The sequence below is a fragment of the Trachurus japonicus genome, unplaced genomic scaffold (genome assembly GCF_045865225.1).
Source record: "Trachurus japonicus isolate A0001 unplaced genomic scaffold, Traja_1.0 AP030539.1".
Classification (NCBI taxonomy): Eukaryota; Metazoa; Chordata; class Actinopteri; order Carangiformes; family Carangidae; genus Trachurus; species Trachurus japonicus.
This window is the reverse complement of record NW_028220672.1, coordinates 13460-39892: the sequence shown is the minus strand read 5'-3', so window position 1 is coordinate 39892 and position 26433 is coordinate 13460. Positions and strand designations below refer to the sequence as shown.

The following is a 26433-nucleotide window of genomic DNA, read 5'->3' as shown; positions in this document are numbered from 1 at the left end:
GTAATCGTGACATCCCTAGTTTGATGGTTAAAGATGAACTCTGTGTCTCTAACCCTCCTCTCCTCCATGTGCGTTTGTTTTCAACAACGAAGCCGGTGAGAAATTAATCCATGGAGCGGTGGATAACGTTATTTATCATCTACCATGTTACCATGTGTATATCTGTGTAGTCTTATCTGTCATAAACAAGAGATTACGGGTTACGTTTGTGTGGCGGTGCCGCAGAGACGAGAGCTGGGACACCGGGTCGGAGGCTCTGATCTTACAAGGTTGGTTTTCAGCCAAGAGACGCTAGGTGGAAGGCAGAGAGCCTCCATTCTCCCAGGTAATGATTCGTATCAGACATATTTCCTCCTTTTGCTGCAATTTCATTACATTAATTGTGAAAAACAAGTAATTGTGACATCCCTAAAATACACACAATCAGATACTCACACTGGGGAAGAACAGAGACTTTGTGGTTTGCTCGTATTGTTTATCCAGCTTCTTGTCCTGAGAGAAGAAGATAAAGAAACTTTATTAATCCTGAAGGAGGTTGTTCACAGAAGAAAAGACAAAAGACAAGAGTAAACTAAACTAATCTCTGCACATCTTATAAAATATATATTTAAATGACTGTCCACCTGATCTATACAGACTAAAGACAGGAAAGACTTTATCATCTTCAGATTCTGGCTGTAGCACCTTAATCCCTTAGTATTAGTCGTAATACATCTCTGTAACGCGTCAGTCAGACAGTGTGACTGAGTGTAGTTTAGTTTAGTTCCTGACAGAGACAGAACGGAGCGACTCACCACACAGTGGACCAGGATGCTGATAGGAACCCAGAAGAGCAGAGAGAACGCCACCACCGACCCCACGATGTTGTCGGCCAGAAACTTCCCAAACGTGTTGATGTCCAGTTTGTCGATGAAGTCCCACAGACGCTCCACCACGTCCTGCACCTGCTTCATGCACTTCCCCTGCAGGAGACACACACACACACACACACACACACACACACACACACACACACACACACACACACACACACACACACATTGACACATCCTGCTCGTCTTCACTCAGTGTGTTGACATGCACAGCTAGTTTAGCCTCTCGTCTGATTTCCCAACTGGGGAAATCGAATAGTTGATGGAAACTTGTCCTCCTCCTCAACACTAGGTGGCGAGATGCGTTGTTCCAGCAGGTTAATACAGCCCTCTTTCCCTTTTTTCTGTCACCTAGTAAATAACTGGATGTAAATAACTAAGAGTTCTCAACTAGCGTTCCTGGCTGGATGCGCCGGGTAAAAATATGTACAAAAGACTTGAGTCGTGTCGGGCCTCATCCTGTCGCTGGTTGTACTGTGTTGTTTATTGTGAAATGAACTGAACTGTTTTTTTGCTCTGGTTTTGGCTGCATCTTTGTGCCGTCTCTGCTCAGATTCAGATTCAAAGAGTTTATTGCCATGTCAACAAGTAAAGTAAAATCGAGTTGATAGGAATGTGTCTTGGTTTTTGCTCTCACAGAAAAACAATACAGTACTCCCACCACATACACCACAATAAATAATACACACAATGCCGTACAATGCAATGTACGGGGACTCGGGGAGGACAATACCCAGCAGCGTCACATTCAGCATAAGTGCCAGTGCGAGGAGAAAGTGCAAGTGATCAGTGCAAATTCAAATGTATGATGGCTTGGAGGTAGGTGCTGTCTCTAAAACGAGATGTTCTACATTTGATACTTCTGTATCTCCTGCCTGATGGGAGGAGATTAAAGAGGTAGTGTGCTAGGTGAGAGTGATCTGCTATAATTTTATTGGCCTTTCTGATGAGTCTAGTTGAGTAAAGTGATGTAAGTGAGGGAAGTCTACTGCAACCGATGATCTTGGAAGCTCGGCGCACTACCTACTCTCTCTAGCCGGGTTTTATCCTGTGCGGTTGTGTGACCGTACCAGAGCAGCATGGAGAAGGTGAGTATGCTTAATGGTAGATCTATAGAAGTGGGTCATAGCTGGTCGACTAACCCTAAATTTCTTGAGCTGCCGCAGGAAGTAGAGCCGCTGGTGGCGCTTGTTAATTATGAGACTGGTGTTGAGCTCCCATGAAAGGGATTGATGGATTGTGGTCCCGAGGAACTTAAAGTAAGTGACCCTCTCTCCACTTCTTCTCCATTGATGGAGAGAGGGAGGAGGGGAGTGGCCTTCTTTCTAAAATCAACAACCAGCTCCTTAGTTTTTGAGATGTTGAGTATGAGGTTGTTGTTGTTCTCACACCACCGCACTAGCTCCTCCTACTGTTGTGACACATGCGCACATGTCCAGTTTCAGTCAGATGAAGGCGTTTACATGCAGAAGAAAATCAGTTTCCAATCACATTATCTGGAGAAGTCCAGTCTTAGTCGGACTAACACGTTTACATGAACTTTAGTCGTCCAGTGATAGACGGATTAAGGTCATTGCTGTGTCTCCATCATAGACTGTAAAAAGAATGGACGTAGCGTCCGTGACGTCACCCATTGGTTTTGGGGAGTCGTTTTTGTGACTCCAACATGGCGGCCTGAACAGCGCCATGTTGGATTGGCCGGCCGAGAACCCGCCCACTGGCCTCGAAGCAGCTGTCCACGGAGCCGCTCGGACCTGTCACTCAACGTTTCCGCGCCCTAATTGGCCAGAGTTTTAACCTAATAACAGTAAAACGGTAGAGTTAAAAAAAAATTCACCCCCCTCAGAGTGTGTGCGGGGGTAGAAACTATCGATTGAGACGAAAAAACGTTCTGACACCAGGCTTTTAACATGTTTACTGAGGATGTAAAGTCGGCGATTTTAACATGGGGGTCTATGGGGAATGCTCCCTTCTGACACCAGCCCCCAGAGGAAGCCGGGGGGATTGCAGTTTTTTGAACGCGGAAGTGAGCTTCACTTCTCAGACCCACAACTGCCCCCTTGGTCTCAATTCGAATACTTCCATACCTACACTAACTATTTTGAGTATGCAAGCGCATCTCACTTGGCCAGTTTGTCAAAACGCAGTGTACTGTAAGAACCCGGATGGTGCTCTCGCGGCGTAATCCCCGCATCGCATTAAACAGGCGTTCATTATTGCTAATTGAAATTACAAACAAAACGAGCCGGTAGATGTGTTGACAGGCAACAATAGCGTCCAAAAAAGACAAAGACGTCGGAAACTGTTGCAATCGTTAGTTCCAGTAAGTGCACAACGACAGTATTCGATTTGAGACAACACTTACTGTCAAAAGTAGATAGTGTAGATAGTAAACTACACACAACTGTTGTATAAGCATACTGAATGTGTTTTAAAGCTGCCTTGTGTGTGTGTGTGTGTGTGTGTGTGTGTGTGTGTGTGTGTGTGTGTGTGTGTGTTTCCACTCACCGCTCCGTCACAGAAGCCCACGGTGCAGGGTTTCCCTTTACGCAGGAACAGGAAGTTGCCCGTCTTGTCCTGGTAGGGGGCGCAGATGCCGCTGGTGCTCCGGCAGCAGACTCTGCACGACGCGTTGGTTTCTATAGAGACGAGAGGGAACAGATACAAGACTGAGACGGGTGCATCATCATCATCATCATCATCATCACCACCACCTTGGTCTCACGCCGGTGTGGTCGTTACCGTTGCAGGCGCAGGGCTGCAGCTTCAGGACGGCCTGACAGAAAGGAACGCACTCCCCGTCCAGACACTCGCCGCTGTCCAGACACGCCGTCTTATCGGGAGCGTTTTCAGGAGGAGGACACTCGCTGCTGTTTCCTGTCACAACACACATAACAACACACACACAGTAGTTTTTTGGTTATTGTTAGATGATTTGATCAGATCTGATCCAAGAATATTTGTTGTTGTGAGTCTGTCCCTCACACGCCTTGTGCTTCTGAAAGTAAACTGTAAATTATCAGTCAACATGTTGTTGTCAAGGTAACATGAAAGGGGGTAGGTGCTGTTCCATTCATGTTTATAGTATCTGGACCCTCACAGACTCTCACACTCAGTCACTTTACAGCTAGTCTGGCCTGACGGAAGTGCGTTGCTGCGATTAGCCTCTGATTGGTCGGAACGAGCCACCCGGCGGAAGTCCCGCCTCCGTGCTGCAGCTTTCACAGTCCGCCCGGTAAAGGGAAACATCAACATACAGCAACAGGAACCGAACCATGGATCTATTATACATCCGTGTCTTGAACTGAACAGAGGAAGAAATATCCGTCAGCGGTTGCCAACCGCCGTTTAACCAAACAAAAGGATAAATATCCGTCAACGGTTGCCGACCGTCGTTACACCGCGGACCGAAATCCAGTTTCCAACCGGCAATATTTTGCAAGCGCACCGTTGCTACGGCGTTGCTACGGCGTTGCTACGGCGCCGATCACAACGATTGTGACTGGTTGAAAGAATTCCAAACGGCCGGAGTGTTTTTTTCTCTGATCGCAGAATCATAGGCGGAGCAGCCAGACTCTCCTTCTTTTCTGGAGGAGGGTCTGGCGAGCGAGACTACTTTACAGCTGACAAAGAGAGAGGGAGTGATGCTGCCTGTCGCTCAGGTGGAGCTGTGACACAGCAGTGTGTTGATGCTGTGTGTGTGTGTGTGCGTGTGCGTGTGTGTGTGTGTGTGTGTGTGTGTGTGTGTGTGTGTGTGTGTGTGTGTGTGTGTGTGTGTGTGTGTGTGTGTGTGTGTGTGTGTGTGTGTGTGTGTGTGTGTGTGTGTGTGTGACAGTAACATCTCGGCAGACGACATGCTCTACACGGAGACGGACCTGGAGGACAGCATGGAGAAGATCGAGACCATCAACTTCCACGAGGTGAAGGAAGTGGCCGGCATCAAGTTCTGGTGTTACCACGCCGGACACGTGCTGGGCGCCGCCATGTTCATGATCGAGATCGCCGGCGTCAAGGTAACGGCCGCTCACCGCCACTCACATGACTCAGCTGTTCAACCCTCTGTTGGTGTTTTGTTTTTTGCTTTTTTACTTTATTTTGCAAATAAATCGATGTACAAACCAATAAGGCAAATAGTAAACTTGTAAATATAAATAAATACAAAACATAAGATATAAGAGCATGAAATAAAATAAACAAACATCAAATAAACAAGACAAAGAAAAGAAAGTATGTACAGTAAAGTAAATAAATTAGAAAAATTAAACATTTCAATCAATAATCGATGTGACCAGATCAATAAACTGAGTCTGACAAACAGGAAATCAGAAGTAAGGCTTCTAAAACATGCAGCATCCCTTCAAAATAAAAGCATGGAAATACAAATCCTTTTAAAAAAAGAAACTGTTTTTAACACCGTGTTGTCCTGCACTTTATCGTCATCATGTCTAAATGGAAGCGCATATTGATAAGTAATTTCATCAACTCACAAAAAATATTTCCCAGAATGCACCTCTTCACCTAAACTTCATTATCACATAATATCACATTATGTAAATTATAAACATATGAATCGCAGTGATTCACTCTCTCTGCTGCGACAAAGAACAGATGTTATTATGATTTATTTATCTTAGTTGGAGCAGAAACAGTGAAGATTAAAACGCAGCTGTGTTTTGATTAAAAAGTGATTGATTGAAAATCCTAATCAATAATCACAGACTTCAGGCTCCAGAGTCAATTTCTCTTCATTTGATGAGCAAAATAAACTGTTTAAAGACGTCGCCTCGGGCTTTAAGTTGAAGGATGGTTTTATAATTTTAACATTTTGTTGAATAATCCAATTAATAATAAACAAATGTATACTTTTAGATCATTTTATTCATTTGTATGTTGTGTTAATCCTATATATGCTGGTGTTGATGTATAATTAATTCAAATATCATGACAAGGAGAGTTTGAAGGTGATCCGTGACTAAATCTGAAGTTAATTCCCATCTACTGATTACCTTGTTTTAACCAGTCAACAGGCCTCCTGAGGTGTGTGTATATTAACCTACACCTGAAATACACAGCATCATAAAATATGCATGCACTTAAACTTTTATATGAAATAACAGGGTATCCACGGGGTCTTAAAAAGTCTAAAATTTGAAAATCTAAATTTTAGGCCTTAAAATGTCTTAAATTTGTTGAATTATTGTTTTCAAGTCTTAAATAATTTTAGACAGGTCTTAAATTTTCTTATGCCCACCATGGACGAGCATTTCACTCGCATTTGCCCCTAAAAAAAATACATGTGTGAACCAGGAAAATCACAAAAAGAAAGAGCACAACCTGCGATTGGTCAAAAACTACAAATCCCACAATTCTCTGGCCTCAACAATAACAGTAGGCTAGTTAGTGTAAGTAAGGGAGAGTGGAGCTGTCGGTGAAAAGAGGAAACAACGCCACGTCTGGTCCTGTTCTATGTTGTTCGTTCACACCGTCACCGTTTATTCGTTACGTCCGCGGTGTAAAAGGCCGTAACGCAAAGACGCGATTAGGCGCGAGACGCGATTAGGCGCGAGACGCGGTAGACGCGACTTTTTTTTTTTGCGACGCAATACACGCGATTCTTTTTGTGCGACGGGACCTTCGCGTCTTCGTCTATTTCATCGTGTTTGGTGGGAAGACCCACAAGGGGCTTCCCACCAAACACGAGGAACGCTTTTTTTTTCGCTCGAGTTGTGACGCGCGACCAAACGCGAGATACGCGGTTTGACGCTCTTTTTGACTCGTGTCAAAAAAAAATTCACGAGCCCGCCAACAACTTTTTTTTTTTTTTTTCAAAGGAGGTTCAACTGGACTTAGTTATTTGTCTAGGAAGACGTTTCACCTCTCATCCAAGAGGCTTCATCAGTTCATGTAGCATCTGACCAGGCTGGGACTGGTCCAACTAACTGGTCTGGAGACTCAGTATAAGTCCAGTTGCTTTCGATTTAACCTCCTTTGAAATACTATGACCTGGACAAATGAGAATATGCACAGGCCTACAACAACATTTCTGCTCTCATCAACCATGGTTGAGGTCACAACGCTGCTCTGTAGCTGCTCTGGAAGTCCGAGACACTGAGGCCAAACGCCGCCGTCGCTTCTGATCCATGTCGGCGAGTTCCGGGCTGATGAGCTACAGAGACTTTAGAGTCAAAGGAGCAGTGCGTCGCTGTGTCGGACTGTTTGGATTTAATGAAGAAGCTGCACAGAGTCAGGTGAGCAGAAGCTGCCCCCCCCCCCCCCTCACCGTGGAGCCGCTGCTGTCTCACAGCCGCCACCGACCCCTAGAATAAAACACCACCGACCCCTAGCGTGACGCACAGTATACTGTTATGAGACACATTATGCATCCCAACTGTCTTTTTTTTTAGAGGATTTTTTTTTTTTAACCAAGAATGCGAAAAATCATGATCCAGGGGCCAAAATTCGAAACAAATATATTTTTAATCATAATTCTCATTATTCTCCTGATGTCGGTTTAATGTAAACAGATTGAGCTGATACGCGAGAGTAATGTGACAGCGGGGCAGTGCTGCAGCTGCTGTGCTGTGATGGACCTGATCAGACTGGTGGTGGTCCACAGTGAATCAGTCCCAGATCCTCCACCGTCAGCAGATCCCCCGAAAGCCCCCGCAAATAATACATCGACAAGAAGTTAAGTGGCAAGTTGCACCTTTTCGTCGGCTTATTATTTGCGGATTTTTTTTTTTTATAGCCTATATAACGTCACTGCAACATGCGGCTCTCAGTGCTTGTCGGTGTTGTGTCTATAAATTGTGAAATAACTTTTCCTCAATAGAAATATGAGACGTGGTCGATATGTTTCATTCATCCATGTTTTGGCAGACAATACAAATAACCAATGATAATGAGATTTCCACCGCGTCGAACCAATCATGTGGCTGGAATAGAGCCAGTCAACAGTAACATGTGCATTTGTTTGGGTTGCTGCAGATGTGCACATCAGCTGACACCGCCAGAGAGAGACACATAACAGCCGCTTCAAGGAGACTAGCGGACTTTTTTTTTTTTTTAATAGCCTCTTCATTCATCTTGGGCGGGGGGCGGTGCGCCGTCTTATAATGTTACAGAAAACCCTGCATTATGTTTTTTACAACTCGTGTTCCTACACTATAGAGACAACTTGCTGTTGGCTCTATATTTCAAGAAACTTGTTTTCTGTTTAAAAGGCACAATTCACCCATCTTTTAACCGGGTAGTTACGTCTCCAGTCTGTCGAGCGGGCGAGCGCACAGCTGATGTGCTTCCATTCCCACAGACGCACGGATTCAGTGTGGACAGAGAGCGTCAGATGTGACGCGATTGTCGGACGCTCGTTCGCGTCGCATCCAGTTAGGACACGGTGTGAGCAGCCACATCCACTGCGCTCTGGATCAGCTGATCGGTGCTCAGGTGACGTTAGATCTTCACTTTTTTAAACTCATACAAAGTGCAGCCAAACAGCAGGCTGAAGAGAGAGGACCAGCAGCAGCAGCAGCTCTGACAGCTCCTCTGTGGCGCTGCAGACAGGCTGCAGGTGAGCTGGCCTGAGAGCAGAGTGCCGTCTTTTTTTTTCTTTTTTTTTAGCAGCCTTTGTTACAGGTGATAGGCTACATGTCCATGTGCATGTGCATGAGAACTGATTTTGAATCGAAGAGACACCCAAATATTCACATCCTTCAGTCCAGGCTTTTGAAAAGAGAGTAGCCTATAAAATCAGCTTCATGTAGCAGTTAACTTTAAAATGGTTCGAATATATTGCTGCTGAATAAATCTGAAACATGTGATGTGCATTTTTTGGGGGGAAATATGGCTTCTGATATAATAGTCTGTAGACATCATCATCATTCAACGTTTTCACATGGTCTGGTGTTAATAAAGCAAACTAAAAATCGCAAAAAGAAAATCAAGAATCGGTTGAATCGAAAATCGATTTTGAATCGAATCGTGACCCTAAAAGTCGGAATCGAATCGTGAGCCACCCAAAGATTCACATCCCTAGTACAGAGACCTGCCACAGTGTCATGGTGCATTAATATAAACTTCAACCTCAGAGCTGTCAGTCCTCAGACTGTCCTGACTGTCCCTGAACATCACACAGGGATGCAAACAGCGCGCCGAAAAGCGAAACTCGCTTTTTTTCATGACCAATTGACCCTTCGCCAACTCCTCCCACAAACGGCTATTGTCCAATCCTACGTTAGCAACCGTAACTATAGGCCTGGCAAGCTTTCCGCAGTGAGTCATTACGTTTGCTTTTGTGGACACATTTTGAGACTAGGACGAAAAACATTTGTTTGTAGAGAAGGATGTTGTTGCTGCTGCTGCTACTACGGCGGCGGCGGCGGCGGCAGAAGCAATATAGAGATGTTCAGATACGAGCAGACTTTTTTTTCGACTTGAGCAAGTGTAGATATGGGGAAAACCATATGTCCACCTCCGAAATGACAGCTGTACTTTTAGGGCTTTTACCTGGGCTTTTAGGCGAGGGATCCTCCAGGCAGGGACTGCTTTCACTGACTGATACAGCGGTGGGAGAAAACAAAACAGCAGCGAAAACTGTATGTGGTTCACAATCGCCCAAAAACTTAGAGTTTGACAAGTTTCATGACCAGTGAGATGACCTAAGTCTTGGTGGGTTGATAGACGGTAAAATGACCGGTCCTTACTGCTGCTCTGTACATTGTCCAGTCGTGTCGTTGAACAGATGTTTTATCCTCCTGCGCGAGTCACGTCACTGAAAACTATGAATGCTCTTTGTGATTTCTTCTCTCTATTATCTCAGAACAGTTTATCCAGAAATTTGCTGATATTTCCTTTGAAATCGATACCAAATACTGCCAGGAGCATGGCTGGGAGTGAAAGCTTGCCCGGCGTAGCAACAGTAACCAAGGGGGCGGGGCTTACGCGAAGGGTCAATTAGGTGACTTGTGTGAATCGTTCAGATCCGAAGAGTTTTTGTTTTGAGGGGGGGGGGGTCTCAGCGTCTCAGCTCGGGTCAGTAAAATGTTTTTCTAACAGGCTGACAGTGACAATCACGTGAGGCGAACTCATTCATGGTCTCTGATTATACTGATAACAGCCGACCTCCAATGTAGACGCGGGACATGCACGCACGTTACCCAAAGCGGTGACGCCGTTTTTTCCCCCCGTGCACGTCCGCGGCGCACAGCTCCACGGACGTGCACGGTTCCCTACGTTGCTGTGTCAGGCAGGTGTTTCCATGGAGCTCTGCCCCGTTTCAGAGGTGAAGGAAGCCCTAAGTGGAAAGACGTCGCCTCCGCCATGTAGAATGTGTTCAATTAAAGTGAAACTAACACATTATATAGGCCTATATGTCCATTACACACTGAATGGGATGTTAAATCCCATGTCTTTATTTCTTCAGTTTATTTTAATAGTAATAATTATGACTAACATTCAGTGAAGACCTAAAAATCAGTATCTCCAAAATTGAAATATTGCAATGGTTTTTATTTTTTTTAAAGCATTTTTAATATAGAAATGTTGGCCTTCTGAAAACTGTCCATCTATATGCACTCAATACTTGGTTGGGGTTGAACTACTGGAAATTGACTTTTCTGTGATATTGTTAATGGTGAGCCCCCCCCCCGCCAGACAATACCTCTCTTTTTTGGTCCTGACCCGTTTGCATCCCTGTGTGTGTGTGTGTGTGTGTGTGTGTGTGTGTGTGTGTAGTTGTTGTACACAGGAGACTTCTCCCGTCAGGAGGACAGACACTTGATGGCGGCGGAGATCCCCAGCGTCAAACCAGACATCCTCATCACCGTGAGTGGAGCCGTTCAACCTGTTCAATCTTTATTTAAACACAGAGCACAGACACTTAACATTGAACCTGTGTGTGTTTGTGTGTGTGTGTGTTTGTTGTGTGTGTGTGTGTGTGTGTGTCAGGAGTCGACCTACGGGACTCACATCCACGAGAAGCGGGAGGAGCGAGAGGCTCGGTTCTGCAACACGGTCCACGACATCGTCAACAGAGAAGGTCGATGTCTGATCCCCGTGTTCGCTCTGGGCCGAGCGCAGGAGCTGCTGCTCATCCTCGGTGAGACCACGGCAACAACGACGCCATGACGATGCACGGCGACCTAAGAGTGGCGCTTTCCCTTCAGCTGAGGGAAAAATAAATTCAAGCTTCAAGTTTTATTTACAAGATTAAACTAAGGGACGTGTTTCTGTCTATGGATCACACAGAAACATTTTCATTCACCATACACACTCGTTAAAGCCCCAGTGTGTAACTTATTTGGCTTTTTAGTAGCAAAAATCAAATATTGCTTTCATAAATACGTATTTCACTGAAGTCGAATCACACCCGCATACAAATGAAAGCTTTCTGGTACCTTAGAATGAGTTGTTACAAGTCGTTACAAACACATAAGTGGGCGACGCACCGAACCGAGGCGGCCATGTTGCATCGTGACCGTAGGTAACCACGGAAACTCAGCGGAGCTGTCGGCTCGGCCTGTTAAAACTGTCACCACTGTGCAGGGCCGTTGCTAGGAATTCTGGGCCCCTTAAAGAATACTAAAGTGGGCCCCTCCCCCTAACTTTTCCAGTTTTTTTTCTTAGACTACGTATGTATTATCATTTTTTATTCAGCCTAGTAGCCTACCTTGTTTTGATGCTAATGCAACATTACACTGCAAAAACCCAAGTATCTTACCAAGAATATTTGTCTTATTTCTAGTCAAAATGTAATTTCTAGTCAAAACAAATATCATTATACTTAAAATAAGACTCATCATATTAAAAGCAGCTTGTTTTTAGACACTTTTTACTTCTTTCAAGCATATTTTCACTTGGAATAAGTAGAAAAAATCTGATAGTGGAACAAGTTTTTCTTCCTTATTACAAGCACAAAAAACTTGCTTTCACTGGCAGATTTTTTCTACTTATTTCAAGTGAAAATTAGTTTGAAACAAGTGAAAATTATCTAAAAACAAGTTAATTTTTAGGTTATGAGTCTTATTTTAAGTGGAAAGAGATTAGCTTTGACTAGAAATGAGACATTTGGACAAGAAATAAGACAAATATTCTTGGAAAGATGTTGAGTTTTCACAGTGTACTATGAGTATTAGTCAGGGTCTTACACAGAATAAATCAGTCATACAAAGATTAGACTACTGGGGTTTTTTATGGGCCCCACTGGGCGCTGGGCCCCTAGAATTATCATCACCTTTCTCCCCTATACAACGGCCCTGCCACTGTGTAGTGTGAGGAAGGACGGACGCACTGGTGTTGCATTCAGGTGCAGTCAGGCAGACGGCCGTCGGCAAACCAACCGGATGTCATTTTACTCGACGAGAGAAAGCCGGTAAAACGTGGGTCGGGTAAACAATACGACGTCACCATGACAACATATTGTCACGGCTGTATTGTTTTGCCACGTGCTGGCGGACCACTTGTTTACATAGACGCTTGTTTATCCTGTTACATGCAGCGTCTGTTGTCTGTCTGACGTCTGCCCGATTTCACGTGAATGCAACATCAAGAATACGTTCAGATATGCAACCGCACCGCTAGATGGGGGGAATTCCTACATACTATACCTTTAAAGAGGAACTATGCAGGATTTTTACCTTAAAGGGATAGTTCAACATTTTGGCAAATTGGTCCATTGCCATAATCCCTATAGTCATAGCAGTAGGTTCGTTAACTTTATTTGTGTGTGTGTGTGTGTGTGTGTGTGTGTGTGTGTGTGTGTGTGGACCAGACGAGTACTGGCAGAACCACCCGGAGCTCCACGACATCCCGATCTTCTACGCTTCGTCTCTGGCCAGGAAGTGCATGGCCGTGTACCAGACCTACATCAACGCCATGAACGACAAGATCCGCAAGGCCATCAACATCAACAACCCCTTCGTCTTCAAGCACATCAGCAACCTGAAGGTTTGTTTTGTTTTGTTTTTGTTTTTGTTTTTACTTTTCTGTCCTGTTTTATTGTGTCGTCAGGTTTGTTCTGTCCTTTGTTTTCTGTTTTGTCTGTTTAGGTCAGTGTATTGTCAGTGTATACATTGTGTATGCTTAGGGTTGCAAAGGGGCGGAAAATTTCCAGTTTTTTATTCCAAATTGGAAAATATCCATGGGAATTATGGGAAATTATGGGAATTTATGGGGATTAACTGGAAATTTGGGGTAATTTAAACAAACTGTATCATATCCAAACATAAATGTAAATATTTTGTTTCGTCATAAGCAGACATCCATGCAAAATAACAATACAATTAAAAAAACATGACATTTCCACAGATTTATTTGTGAGTAGAACTTTATCAAGTTTTAATTCTTGTATGAACAATCAGCTATTTCACTGAACAACAAAAACATGAATGTTGAGTAAAATATTACTAATTGCTTATTAAAGGGATAGTTCACCCTAGAATGATATTTCGCTCATTATCTACTCACCCTCATGTTGACTAAGGGCTGGAAGAATTTTCAGAGTCCACCGTCCCTTCTCTGAGTTACAGGGGGTCTTGACGTAGCAGTGCATTTCAATGCAACGGTTGCAAAGGGACACCAGAGCTCTTCGTAAAAAAACACACACAAAAAAACATCCAAATACCTCCATGCTGCTCGTATGTAATGTCCGTCTTGTGCTGAAGCCCCAAATTGCGTAATTGTCCCGAAAAAAATTAAATAAGTCCACATTCCAAGCATGTTTGTAGCATTAGCTCCTAGTGTCTGTTGTCCGGTTCCGCTGCCAGCGCGCATGCGCAAGGTTCGCACTGAGACCGACTCGCTTCCTTGTTTACCCCGGTGAAGGACTAGAAGCAGTCCGTAATAGCCTGCCTTGCACCGGGACAACACTTTTTCGTGCAATTTTGGCCTCTTAAAACATATTTTAGCCATGGCTGAAGATTTTGATGTCGAGGACGAGCTGCATTTCTTTGCTGAGCCGTATTTGTACGAGCCAGAACCTTGCGCATGCGCGCTGGCAGCGGAAGAGCCCGGACAACAGACACTCGGAGCTAATGCTACAAACATGCTTGGAATGTGGACTTATTTAATTTTTTTTCGGGACAATTACGCAATTTGGGGCTTCAGCACAAGACGGACATTACATACGAGCATCATGGAGGTATTTGGATGTTTTTTTGTGTGTGTTTTTTTACGAAGAGCTCTGGTGTCCCTTTGCAACCGTTGCATTGAAATGCACTGCTACGCCGAGACCCCCTGTAACTCAGAGGAGGGACGGTGGACTCTGAAAATTCTTCCAGCCCTTAGTCAACATGAGGGTGAGTAGATAATGAGCGAAATATCATTCTAGGGTGAACTATCCCTTTAAGGGCCAACCTTCAATTTTGTAAATTTCGGATTTATTCCCGTTTATTCCCATAGAAAGTTTCCGATATTACCCGATACCCGATATTTTGCAACCCTATGTATGCTATTGCCTGTTTCCATTGTCGTTGTCGTTTGTTTTCTGACGTGTGTGTGTGTGTGTGTGTGTGTGTGTGTGTGTGTGTGTGTGTGTGTGTGTGTGTGTGTGTGTGTGTGTCAGAGCATGGACCACTTCGACGACATCGGGCCCAGCGTGGTGATGGCGTCGCCCGGCATGATGCAGAGCGGTTTGTCCCGGGAGCTGTTTGAGAGCTGGTGCACGGACAAGAGGAACGGCGTCATCATCGCCGGCTACTGCGTGGAGGGGACGCTCGCCAAGGTGGGAAGGAATCGAACCTGCGACACCTCGGGTCCCTTCTGCAGTTTTTTTTTTTTTTTATTATCACAGGAAGTGAAACGTTTCCTCCACTGGTTTTAGAAATGTCAGGTCTGTATTCACTTTTGGAGACAAGTTAAGAACAACAGAGAGTGAGAGAGTGAAATCAAATAAACAATCACAGCAATAAATAAAAATAGACAATAACAGCTGTAAAATTAGTTTGTCTGCCCCAAATGCATCTTTCTTTATTCATAACTTCTCCTTTAATCGGTATCTTATAGTTTGGAGATAATAACTGCGATGGCAAGAACAACAACACAAATAACTCTGACTGAGAACAGTGTAATTGCTGAAACAAAATCTTTTACAGTGTGTGTATCTGAATAAAAACCAGAAATAAGACTCTTATTTAAATTATATTATTGATCGGCATCGATAGATGTTCCCAGTATTGGATCAGTCCGGTCAGTTTTATTGATAATGTTGAGTTTAATGTGGCTGCGTAACAAGAATCTGAATCTGTGACAGACGCCTGTGTTAACGACGTAGGATCGATCAGAAGAGTGTGTCGTGTTGCGTTCAAGTGCCGCTGGGATTTAATGAACTTTTAATAATATTTTTATATTATTTTAAATGATGAAACTTTTCACACAGGTTATTTAATGTACTGTGTGTAATGTGTGTGTGTGTGTGTGTGTGTTGCAGCACATCATGACGGAGCCTGATGAGATCGCCACCATGTCGGGACAGAAGCTTCCTCTCAAGATGTCGGTCGACTACATCTCCTTCTCCGCTCACACCGACTACCAGCAGACCAGCGAGTTCATCCGGGCGCTCAAACCGCCGCACGTGGTAAAAACAACACACACACACACACAGACACACACACTATTTAAATCCACACTATTTAATTAAATCCACAAAGCGATGTTCCTGGATCCTTTGGGTTTATTGCGACACACTAACAGGCAAAAACACTGTTTTTTCATGCACTGATCAATTTTGAGATTTTGGGCTATTTTTCTCTCAGAAAAGTGGAAAGAAATGGTAGAAAATCCACATTAAGGTTTTTTATTTTACTTCATTTTGTCTCTTTCATCAGTAGATTTCTCCTAAATTCACAAAAAGTTATGTCAGGTATCACTGTAAAGCTCCCTCTCTCTCCTGAACAATTATGTGGATCCAAAAATTGTCGTTTCCTCCGTATCCGCGACCAATCGTAAAAGTGCGATTCACATTAATGATCTATGGAATTTTACAGTACAAATCTTTAAAGGCCGTTTTCTCAAAATGAGTTTTTCCTCAGACTCTGAGCTAGAAATCTCCACTTCAGCAGCACTTAAAGACACCAAACCTTCCAGTTTTATTCCTGTCTATATTCTGAAGGTTTTTACAGAGGGGATTGTTGATATATCATTCACAGCCTGATTTATACAACATTTTATTCCTAAAAACATGGAGAAACTTGGTGACAGTATTTTCTCATTTACAGAGTGATAAAAAGAGATATCCAAAATCCTCCTCTGTAAAAACTTCTGACTCTGATATGTCAACAAAATAAAACAAGAATTTTGAAAGGTTCTTTATCCATTGTTCAGATTTCTGTTCTGGAAATGTATGCAAATTAGCGCATATTTCATCAGATATTGCCTCATTTACATATTTAAACATAAAACTTGACAAAACTTGTAATACAAAAAATATTTGTCTTAATGTGAGTGATAAACTTGGGAAGTTTCATGGTGATATCTGTTGGTTTAAATTTCTACCCTATTCACCTGTAGTGTCCCACCTTAATGCAGTTTGTGTGTGTCCGTGTGTGTGTGTGTGTGTGTGTGTGTGTGTGTGCGTGTACAGATCCTGGTGCACGGCGAGCAGAACGAGATGGCCCGGCTGAAGGCGGCTCTGATCCGAGAGTACGAAGACAACGACGAGGTTCACATCGAAGTCCACAACCCGCGAAACACTGAAGCCGTGACGCTGAACTTCAGAGGAGAGAAACTGGCCAAGGTGTGTGTGTGTGTTGTGTGTGTGTGTGTGTGTGTGTGTGTGTTGTTGTTGTTGTTGTTGTTGTATTGGTGTGGACCGTGTTGTTAACTCCCAGCATGCTTTGCTCCGCTGTGCTGTGCTGCAGGTGATGGGCGTGCTGGCGGATGAGAAGTGCTCTCAGGGTCAGAGAGTCTCCGGGATCCTGGTGAAGAGAAACTTCAGTTACCACATCCTGACGCCGTCCGACCTCTCCAGTCAGTCTGCGTGTGTGTGTGTGTGAGACTGTGTGTGTGTGTGTGTGTGTGTGTGTGTGTATTGTCAAACACTTATTATAATTGATGAATGTTTAATGTTTTTGATCCGTCAACAAATGTTTCAAGCTGCTTCTGTCACAGAAAGTAAACCTCAACATCTGGACTGATTGGTTGGTTGGTTGATAGAAAGAAAGAAAGAAAGAAAGAAAGAAAGAAAGAAAGAAAGAAAGAAAGAAAGAAAGAAAGAAAGAAGGAAATAAAGAAAGAGTGAAGGAAAGAAAGAAAAAGAGAGAAAGAGGTGGAAAGAAAGACAATAGCTGGGTTTCCATCCAAGTCGTATCGAATTTAAAAGCGGATTTTGTGAAAATGCGCAAAAAGCAAATGCGAATTTATGCCCGTTTCCATTCATTAGTGTTTTGCGATTAGGAGGAGTGCACCGTGAGATTACGTCATAAGAGCGCGTGACTGTATCCAACAGTTGACACTCAGCTGGCACTCAACATCATGGACAATTTACGTACTTTCCGGACTATAGACGCACCTGTATAATCCGCACCAGCTACATTTTAAAAGAAAATACATATATAGGCCGCACTTTAGGTTTTCATGTTGTAACATGAGATATTTACACAGAAAGACAGTAGGAACTGTGACAGTCCGCTCGCTTTTCCGCTGTTTTGGTTATGCTCCTCTCCTCCATGTGCATCTGTTTACATACGAAGCCGGTGAAAAATCAATAAGTTACATAACGATGTTACGGCGTGTGTTTGTGTAGTCTTAACCGTCATAAACAAAAGATTATGGGTTACGGAGCGCGTTTGTGTTGCGGTGCAGAGAGGAGAGCTGGGAGACCGGGGCGTCGCTGGGTGAAGTCCAGCAGCTTCACCCACAAACTCTGCCTCAATTCGCATAATCTGTTTCCATCACAAAAACTCGCATTTCCTTTAATCGATACACTGACAAATTCACCCCCTCCAAGCGTATAAACTTTTATGCGCATTTACTGCCTTTATTCGAATTTCTGGCGTTTCCATTCAAGTATTTATGCGCATTTTCACAAAATGCGCATAAGAAAAGGTGGATGGAAACCCAACTAATGAAAGATTGAAAGAAAATGCAAGAAAGGAAGACCAAGAAAATAATAATCAGAAGGAAAGAAACGAAGAAAAAAGAAAGAGGGAAGATAAAGAAAGAGAGAAAGAAAAGAAACAGGAAAAAAGGAAGATCAAGAAAGAAATAATCAAAAGGAAAGAAAATAGAGAGAAAGAAAAGAAACAAAAAGGGCAAAGAAAGAAAAAGATAGTAGGAAGAAAAAGGAAAGAAGAAATACTTAGAAATACTTAAGAAAAAGAGAGGGAAGGAAATAAAGAAAAAGAGAGAAAGAGGAGGAAAGAAAGACAATGAAAAGAAGAAAAAAATAATCAAAATAATAATAAAGACAATGAAGGTAGAAAGAAAGGAAGATCAAGGAAGAAATAATCAAAAGGAAAGAAAAAAAGAGAAACAAACAAACAAAAAAGGCAAAACAAGAAAAAGATAGTAGGAAGAAAAAAGACGGACAGAAAGAGAGAAGAAATAGAAAGAAAGACAAAAGGCTACAGAAGCAAAGAAGAGAGAGAAGTGACAAAAAAGTAAAGAAAGAGAAAGACATGAACATGAAGACGTGAAGAAAGTAGAGACATAAATGATGGAGTGACTAACAGACTCCTCCTTCTCCTCTTCTTCCACATTTTCCTCCTCTCCTCCTCTCCTCCTCCTCCTCCTCCTCCTCTCCTCCTCCTCTCCTCCTCCTCCTCCTCCTCCCCCTTCCTCCTCCTCCTCTTCCTCCTCCTCCTCTCCTTCTCCTCCTCTTCCTCCTCCTCCTCAGACTACACCGACCTCGCCATGGGAACGGTGAAACAGACTCAGGCGATCCCGTTCACTGGACCGATCTCTCTGCTCGTCACGCAGCTGCGCAGCCTCGCAGGTGAGTTGGCTCCGCCCCCTTCGTCCTCTAACTCCTCTAACTCCTCCTCCTCTTCCTTCTCCTCCTCTTCTTCCTCCTCCTCCTCCTCTTCCTCCTCTTCCTTCTCCTCCTCTTCTTCCTCCTCCTCCTCCTCTTCCTCCTCTTCCTTCTCCTCCTCTTCTTCCTCCTCCTCCTCCTCTTCCTCCTCTTCCTTCTCCTCCTCTTCTTCCTCCTCCTCCTCCTCCTGCAGTAGCATAGATATACATTATACAGTTGTGTTCAAAATAATAGCAGTCCGACATCACTTGCAAGATAAATCACTGAGTTTGTTAGAATTTCAACTTTTTTTTTTCAACTTTTTCTAGAAGGTTTAGTAAAGGTATAGAAAACCAACAGACCCAACAGGCATGACGTGCATGCTGCTGATTCTGTGAAACTGAATCATTTACTGAAAGGTGTTCAAGAAAATAGCAGTGCCAGGTTCAATTATTGAAGTCATTGATTATGTGAAAAAAACTAGGTGTTAAACAGGTGGCCCTTATTCAAGGATCAAGGCAACTGACGCTGCATATGCTGGCTGTGCATTTGTCCTTGAAAAACAGAGTAAAATGGGTTGTTCAAGACACTGTTAAGAAGAAGAGCATTCTTTGATTAAGAAATTAATAAAAGAGGGGAAAACCTATAAAGAAGTGCAGAAAATGATAGGCTGTTCAGTTAAAATGATATCAAACGCTTTAGAATGGTAGCCAAAACCAGAAAGGCGAGGAAGAAAAAGAAAAGCGACTATTCGAAGGGATCGGAGAATAACCAAAATGGCAAAGGCTCGGCCAATGATCAGCTCCAGGAGGATCAAAGAAGATCTAAGATTGCCTGTGAGTACTGTAACAATCAGACAACGTCTATGTGAAGCCAAGCTACCACCAAGAAGCCCCCGCAAAGTCCCATTGTTAAAAAAAATACATGTAATGAAGCGGTTACAATTTGCCAAATAACACATTGACTGGCCTAAAAAGAAATGGCGTAATATTTTGTGGACTGATGAGAGTAAGATTGTTCTTTTTGGGTCTGAGGGCCACAGACAGTTTGTCAGACGTCCTGCAAACACTGAATTCGAGCCACAGTACACAGTGAAGACCCCCACGCCCCCCCCACAAGCATGGTGGTGCAAGCATCATGATATGGGGATGTTTCTCGTGCTATGGTGTTGGTCCTATTTATGGCATACCAGGGATCATGGATCAGTTTGAGTACACCAGAATACTGGAAGTAGTCATGTTGCCGTATGCTGAAGAGGAAATGACCCCAAACAAGACAATGACCCCAAACACACCAGCAAGCGTGTAAAGAAAGATGTCAACACTGCTATTTTTTTGAACATTATATTTCTTGACTTTCTGTAAAATATATCAAATTAAATTACTTTTTCCAATTTTCTTGGTTTGAAATAGAATGTGCAGTGTCCCCAATGCAGTTGTGTTCCTCAAAATACAATTTATTTGAAGAATTTTGAGGTTTACTCACCTTTTTAAACACACTGCTATTATTATGAACATAACTGTATATACTGACTGGATGCCGCGTTCTGCTTCTCAGCGTACGTCAACACGGCCGCCATCTTGGTCCGGGGTTTCTGACCATAGACATAATATACATCTGACCAGCAGTCAGACCGGTCAGACCCTTGTAGAACTAAGTTCAGTGTATTTATGCATGTGGGTGTGTGTCTGAGTATGTAAGTGTAAGTTTAATACATAAAAAAGATTTTTTGTTGTTGTTGTATCATAAACATGTGTCTGACATTTATAATAAACCAAACGGCTTGAGAATCGGTTGAATATTTGGTGAGTTATGGCGATTTTAATGGTTGATAGACGTCTGCCTCTGTTGACTAGTGCAGTAAGTAGACACGGCTTCCCCCTGACCAAGATGGCCGCCGCGTTGACGCATTCCACTCAATTGAGTTGCCTAGGAACGCGGCATCTAGTCAGTACATATATATATATATCTATGCTGCAGTAGAAGCTGTAACTTCGTGTGTGTGTGTGTGTGTGTGTGTGTGTGTGTGTTTCAGGCGACGTGGAGCAGGTCGAGGGGACGGAGAAAATCACGGTGAAGATCTTTAAGAGCATCACGCTGGTTCACGAGGCCGGGGTGGTCGTACTGGAGGTCGGACACTCGAACGCAACACGACACTTTTTACACTCATCATCCACCACATGTCGCCTGAAGTGGCTAAAACTCACCTGTTTATCAAAACTTTATTAACTCCGAGCACACGAACACGTCCGTTTTTATTTAAACCAGTTTATAAACGTTAAATATACAGTTTATAACATGATTATGTAGCTGCAGTCAGGTTTTTATTAATGCTCAGTATTTGTTCTACATGTTTATTTCAAACTATTTTGTATATTTTATAATTTTATTTATGTTTTCAGACACAGATCTCACTCAGACCTGGTTACAGATACATTATTAGCCAGTTATTACATGTTAATACATTCATTATACAGATATATACAATAATTATGACAATTTTTTATTTTTATCACACTTTTTCAAACACTACAAAAATCTCAACACAAATAAAACAGAGAAGAATGTAAAAACAACAGACAATTGAAGTAAAAAACTCTATGAACTAATTGATGCAGCAATATAAATCAATAATGATAATAATAAAAATGTTCTCGTCTCAGTGGGTCGCCAACCCGCTCAACGACATGTACGCAGACGCCGTCACCACGGTGATCCTGGAGGTCCAGTCCAACCCCACCGCCCAGAAATGTCAGTGAACGCATCACGAGGGAATTTATTTTAATTTCACTGATGAACAGAAACTTTACTGACGCTTGTTTGTTTGTTTGTTTGTTTGTTTGTTTGTTTGTTTGTTTGTTTCAGTCCACGAGGGCAGGAAGGAAACGTTCGACATGGAGCTGTTCGTCGAGCGACTGGAGCTGATGCTGCAGTGAGTCTGAACACCTGTAGCTACACCTCGAAAATGGTTTTAATGGTTAAAATATCGGACAAAACTGTAGAATCTGACACTTTTTAAGTTAAAATTAAACCTAATTGATCCAAATATAAGAGAATAAAACTTTTAAATGAAGGTAAAGATGAAAGATTTTCTGTTTTCACCTGGTAAAATGTTTTTTTTCTGTTTCAGCGACATGTTCGGGGACGACTGCGTGAATTTCAAAGACAGTAAAAGCCTGAGTGTGACGGTGGACGGAGTCACGGCGTGCATCGACCCAGAGACCAGAGTGAGTCCAGCTTCTGACATCTATTCTATACACAAACATTAAAGGGATAGTTCAATATTTTGGCAAATTCGCCTACAGTATAGGGGTTGTCACGATACCAGAATTTCAGTAGTCGATACCAATACCTGTGAATTTCCACGATTCTCGATACTAATTCGATACCACGATTAAAAAAACGAAAACAAAACAGAACCCATGTACTTTTAAATTCACTAGCTACTTTATTGAAAACTGTTTCAACATCTTTTTGCACAGAATTTAATAGGGCTGCCCCCAAATAGTCGACCAAGCACTGGTCGACCAAAAAATCATTAGCCAACCAAAATTTCATTGGTCGATTGGTCGCAGGAAAAAAAAAAAAACATTTGGAGCCGTGTCTGGTTAAAATGAAGTCAAAATCAATATAACTGAACTATATATAAAGGCTATAGGGCTTTTAATTTGAAGGGCCAGATACAGGAAGTCGTGACATGATTAGTCGACTAATGACGACTATTGGTCGACCAAGGGATTATGGTGATAGGAGAATTTGCCAAAATGTTGAACTATCCCTTTAACGTCTGGTTCATCATAATGGTATAAATCAATACTCAATAATCAGCTGATAACACCATGGTGACCTCTGACCTCTGACCTCTGACCCTCAGGCCGTGACCTGCGCGGACGACGACTCTCTGAGGGAGATGGTGGAAGTGGCCGTCCACCGTCTCTACGACGCCCTAAGCCCCGCCTTCACGCCACGCCCCCTCTGTGATGTCATCAGCAGCAGCAGCAGCGCGTTGCCGTCGGTGATGTAGCGGTGGACGATGAACTGACGTTTCTCTGTCACACTCTCTTCAGTCCTCGTAGTATCGATCGATCGGCAATAATCGGTCGATAACGGACCGATGCAGATGTTCGTTCGTTCATTTCTTTGACTCGAGGACTTTTGAGTTTTTCCAGCTTCTTCGTTGGAAACTTGGTTCCAAAGGAATCGGCTTCAGGAGACGGACCACCAATACCTTTATTGATTGATTGTTTTTGTACTTGATTTGTCTATAAAACAAAAGTTTGAGTTCTTCACAAGGAAAATAAACATTTGTCCAGAGAGAGAGAGAGAGAGGGTCACTGAGTTTCTGTCCTCGAAGATAAAAAAGTGAGTTAATGTGAGTGAAACAACAATGACATCATCAATACTGCAGATAATTTATCAATCATCTTGTTTTCTATGAAACAAAATTAAGGTTAAAATCATCAAAAATGTTCGTATTGTTAAATAAAAGCAGAAAATTGTTGCATTTTAGAAACTGGAGGCAGAATTTTTTTTTTTTTTTTCATTAATTTAGATTTTCTACAAGAATTTATCTGCAAAATATTTTAATTATTGATAAATAATTTAGAGTATTTTCTTTTTTACACTAACTTTAATATTTTTTGGCTACAGGTTTTATGTTTCTATGATGCAAGTCGATCTCATCTTGGTCTGAATATTGATATTTTTAGATTAAAATATAAAAATAAAATCACCAGAGATTAAAATAGTCAATAAATTACATTAAAGCAGAATATTTAAAAATGTTTTGACAAAATAATGATCCATTATTATTAATGAGAACCATGAGATCTTGCTGAAAGCTCAGGTAGAAACGTGAGTTGATAAAATATCAGAATATCAATAAAAACTCTTTATCGATCAGCACTTTAAATCAGACAGTAGAACGTTTTATTTTGAAAGGGCAGACTGAGCGGACGCCTCAGTCCGACGACGACACAGTGACGTTAACAACATGACTCGCAACCGACCTTTAATTGGATCAATACAGACGATCGTCAGCATGAACATAACACACAGACACACACATCACAGTGTACAGGACTCAACACACACAGATACACACACACAGTATCAGATAGACACAATATTAAAAATACTGACAAGTGCATTTGAATACCACAGAAGAGAAGAGAAGGCACTTTGAGCTCTGACATGTCAAAAATAAACATTTAAAACGATAATATGGCTTCAATCAATCGACAAAAAAACAAAAAAAAAAACACAAAACTTACCACAAAATAAATCTGACACAGTAAAAACATGTGATGAGAATAAACTCTGGTACCAAACAGCTCGAGTGACACAAACCAAACAGCTGAAAACACTCTGAAGTTTAACATCTGTGTCTTTACCCCCCCCCCCCCAAAAAAAAAAACAGACACAGTCACAAAAATAAAAGCAACAAAAGCAACAACACAACGATATTTTATACAAAGATATATATATACACACAGTAATAATAATAATAATCTGCCCTCGTACAGTAAGAAACAAACAGGTGAAATGTTCAGATAACTGACCTCAAACCAGGATAAAATAAAATAACAGGGAGGTGTTTTAAAACTGTTTAGGTTAGGACAATTTTATACTGAAGTTTTAAGTTTTTCCTTTATTTTTATTAAGTGATTTAACATTTTGTCTATAAAAATTTACAAAATAGTAAAAAAAAAAAAAAAATGCCCAATGTAACTTAAAATGTATCAAAAGTCCCTTCAATCAAATATTCAATTTATTATAAAAAAAAAAAAAAACAGTTGAGCCATCCATTTATCAATCACAATTATTGACTGAAAAACGACTGAAATTATTTGTTTCATTGCTGATCAACATTCAATCAATTAATCAGCTTATTGTTGCAGATGTGATACACAGTAAATAAAATTGATTGACAGGTTTTAGTGGTTTTAAGGAGATGATGAACATTTATGTGATATAAAATACGGTGTCATGTAGCTCAGTGGGTCGAGTTGAAGGCACTTAACACTGTCACGTTCAAGGGTTCGATTCCCACTGAGTCTTAAAACAGAAACACTTTTTAACCCTTTAAACTCTCCAAACCTATTTTAACCCTATTTGTACTTTATTAATATCATTTATAGAATATAAAAACATTTTGATCCTTAAAAATAAAACTTTGACCTCTGTGTTTTTGACTTTTACTGTTTTTTTATTTGGCAGCTGCACGTGTCATTGACTCTCAGTGCACTTTGACCTTTTGAAGCTGCAACTAATAATCATTTTGACTATTAATTAATCAATTAGTCTATCACACAGTAAAAATTGATTCTGATGTAAAGACAAAAAAAAAACATCAAATAACCACAAATTAGAAGTTGACAATGTCAAATCTTTGGCATTTTTTGTGCTGTTGTGATAAAAAATATATAATATTTCTAAAGCTTTTAACAACATTATCCATTATTACAACATGTTGTGTTGATGCTGTTTCTATAAAATGCTGGTGACAAACACTTTGTCTCAATAGCGTCAGTTAGAAATAAATGTTTTTCTCTCATTAGACAGAAACTCGTGCACATAAATGATTGTCACATTGAAGTTGAACCTTTTTAAAACTTTAAGTTCAACTCAGCAACAGTTTGACTGATGACTGAGCTACAACAAGCGTTACATTTGGCCTTTAGGGAACTAAAACGAGAGCCGGGCTTCAGCTATAAAAGTGAACGACGACTTTATGTAACAGAAATAAACGTGTAACATTCAGGAGCAAAAAAAATCTTTGGTGGGACGTTCAAGAACTAAAAATGGACGTAGGAGCGTACAGTTGCTGGTCGTATCGTGTAGTGTGTCATCAGAAGACGAGTTGGTCTGAGTTTGTACGGTGGCTGGCGGGGACCAATCGGAGCTTTAGCGACATTTTATTGGACGAATAAAAGTATTGACCAGATGATCGATCACCACAGTTAAACACAGTTTGATTGTGGAAGCAACATCTGATCTGAGCACCGTTCAATCAGCACCAACGACGGTTTGATACCTGGAGAAGGTTCGATACCCAGCAGCGGCCCCTCGCTGCCACAGCTTCAACAGGACAATATGTTAGTTCGAGTCACTAAAGGACGTTAAAGAGACGCGGAGAGGACGGACGGAGCAGCGATTTGAAACCACGGTCTGACCACACAGGAGGACGACTGGAAGGAGACGTTTTGTTTCTTTTTCTTTCTCTTATTATAATTAGGGATCAACTGATATGGTTTTTATCAGGGTCGATACTGATACCGATCATTAGTAATCAAGGAAACCGATATTTAACCGATATTCATTTGCAGTAAAAATGAAAACTTTGGTGTCAGAATTTAAAAATAACACACCAGGGATCAGACTGAATACAGTCAACAGTTTGTTTCTGTTTTGTTCACTGTGAAAACCTTTGGGACATTGTTAAACAGCCAAGAGAGACGGCTTCGTTAGAGCCAAAGGAGTGCGTTTATGCGTTTAAAAATACATTTATTTTATTGGTTACCGGTGAAAAAAAAAACGGCCGATATCGATTATCAAAAAAAAAAAAAGGGAAATATCGGTCGATAATCGGTTGAACTCTGATTGTAATTAAATTCATTA

The 26433-nt window shown here is 41.9% G+C and overlaps 2 protein-coding genes across 2 annotated transcripts; one reads left to right on the top strand and one right to left on the bottom strand.

The window, feature by feature from the left end:
• Nucleotides 1–435: 435 nt before the first annotated feature.
• LOC146960245 (disintegrin and metalloproteinase domain-containing protein 17-like) lies at nucleotides 436–3765 on the bottom strand (the record flags this gene model as incomplete). The annotated part of the gene is made up of 4 exons (XM_085772503.1): nucleotides 3615–3765; nucleotides 3381–3511; nucleotides 795–962; nucleotides 436–492 (listed from the first exon to the last, which is right to left on the bottom strand). Coding segments are annotated over exons 1-4 (507 nt in total), but the record flags the coding sequence as incomplete, so codon positions are not given.
• Nucleotides 3766–3900: 135 nt separating this feature from the next.
• Nucleotides 3901–22837, top strand: LOC146960244 (cleavage and polyadenylation specificity factor subunit 3-like). Its single transcript, XM_085772502.1, has 15 exons — nucleotides 3901–3914; nucleotides 4708–4885; nucleotides 10605–10694; nucleotides 10818–10968; nucleotides 12640–12815; nucleotides 14431–14589; nucleotides 15295–15441; nucleotides 16447–16599; nucleotides 16724–16832; nucleotides 18700–18798; nucleotides 20849–20943; nucleotides 21477–21564; nucleotides 21679–21745; nucleotides 21944–22040; nucleotides 22688–22837. The coding sequence occupies exons 1-15, from the start codon at nucleotides 3901–3903 to the stop codon at nucleotides 22835–22837; spliced, it is 1773 nt and encodes a 590-aa protein (XP_085628628.1).
• The last annotated feature ends 3596 nt before the right edge of the window (nucleotides 22838–26433 follow it).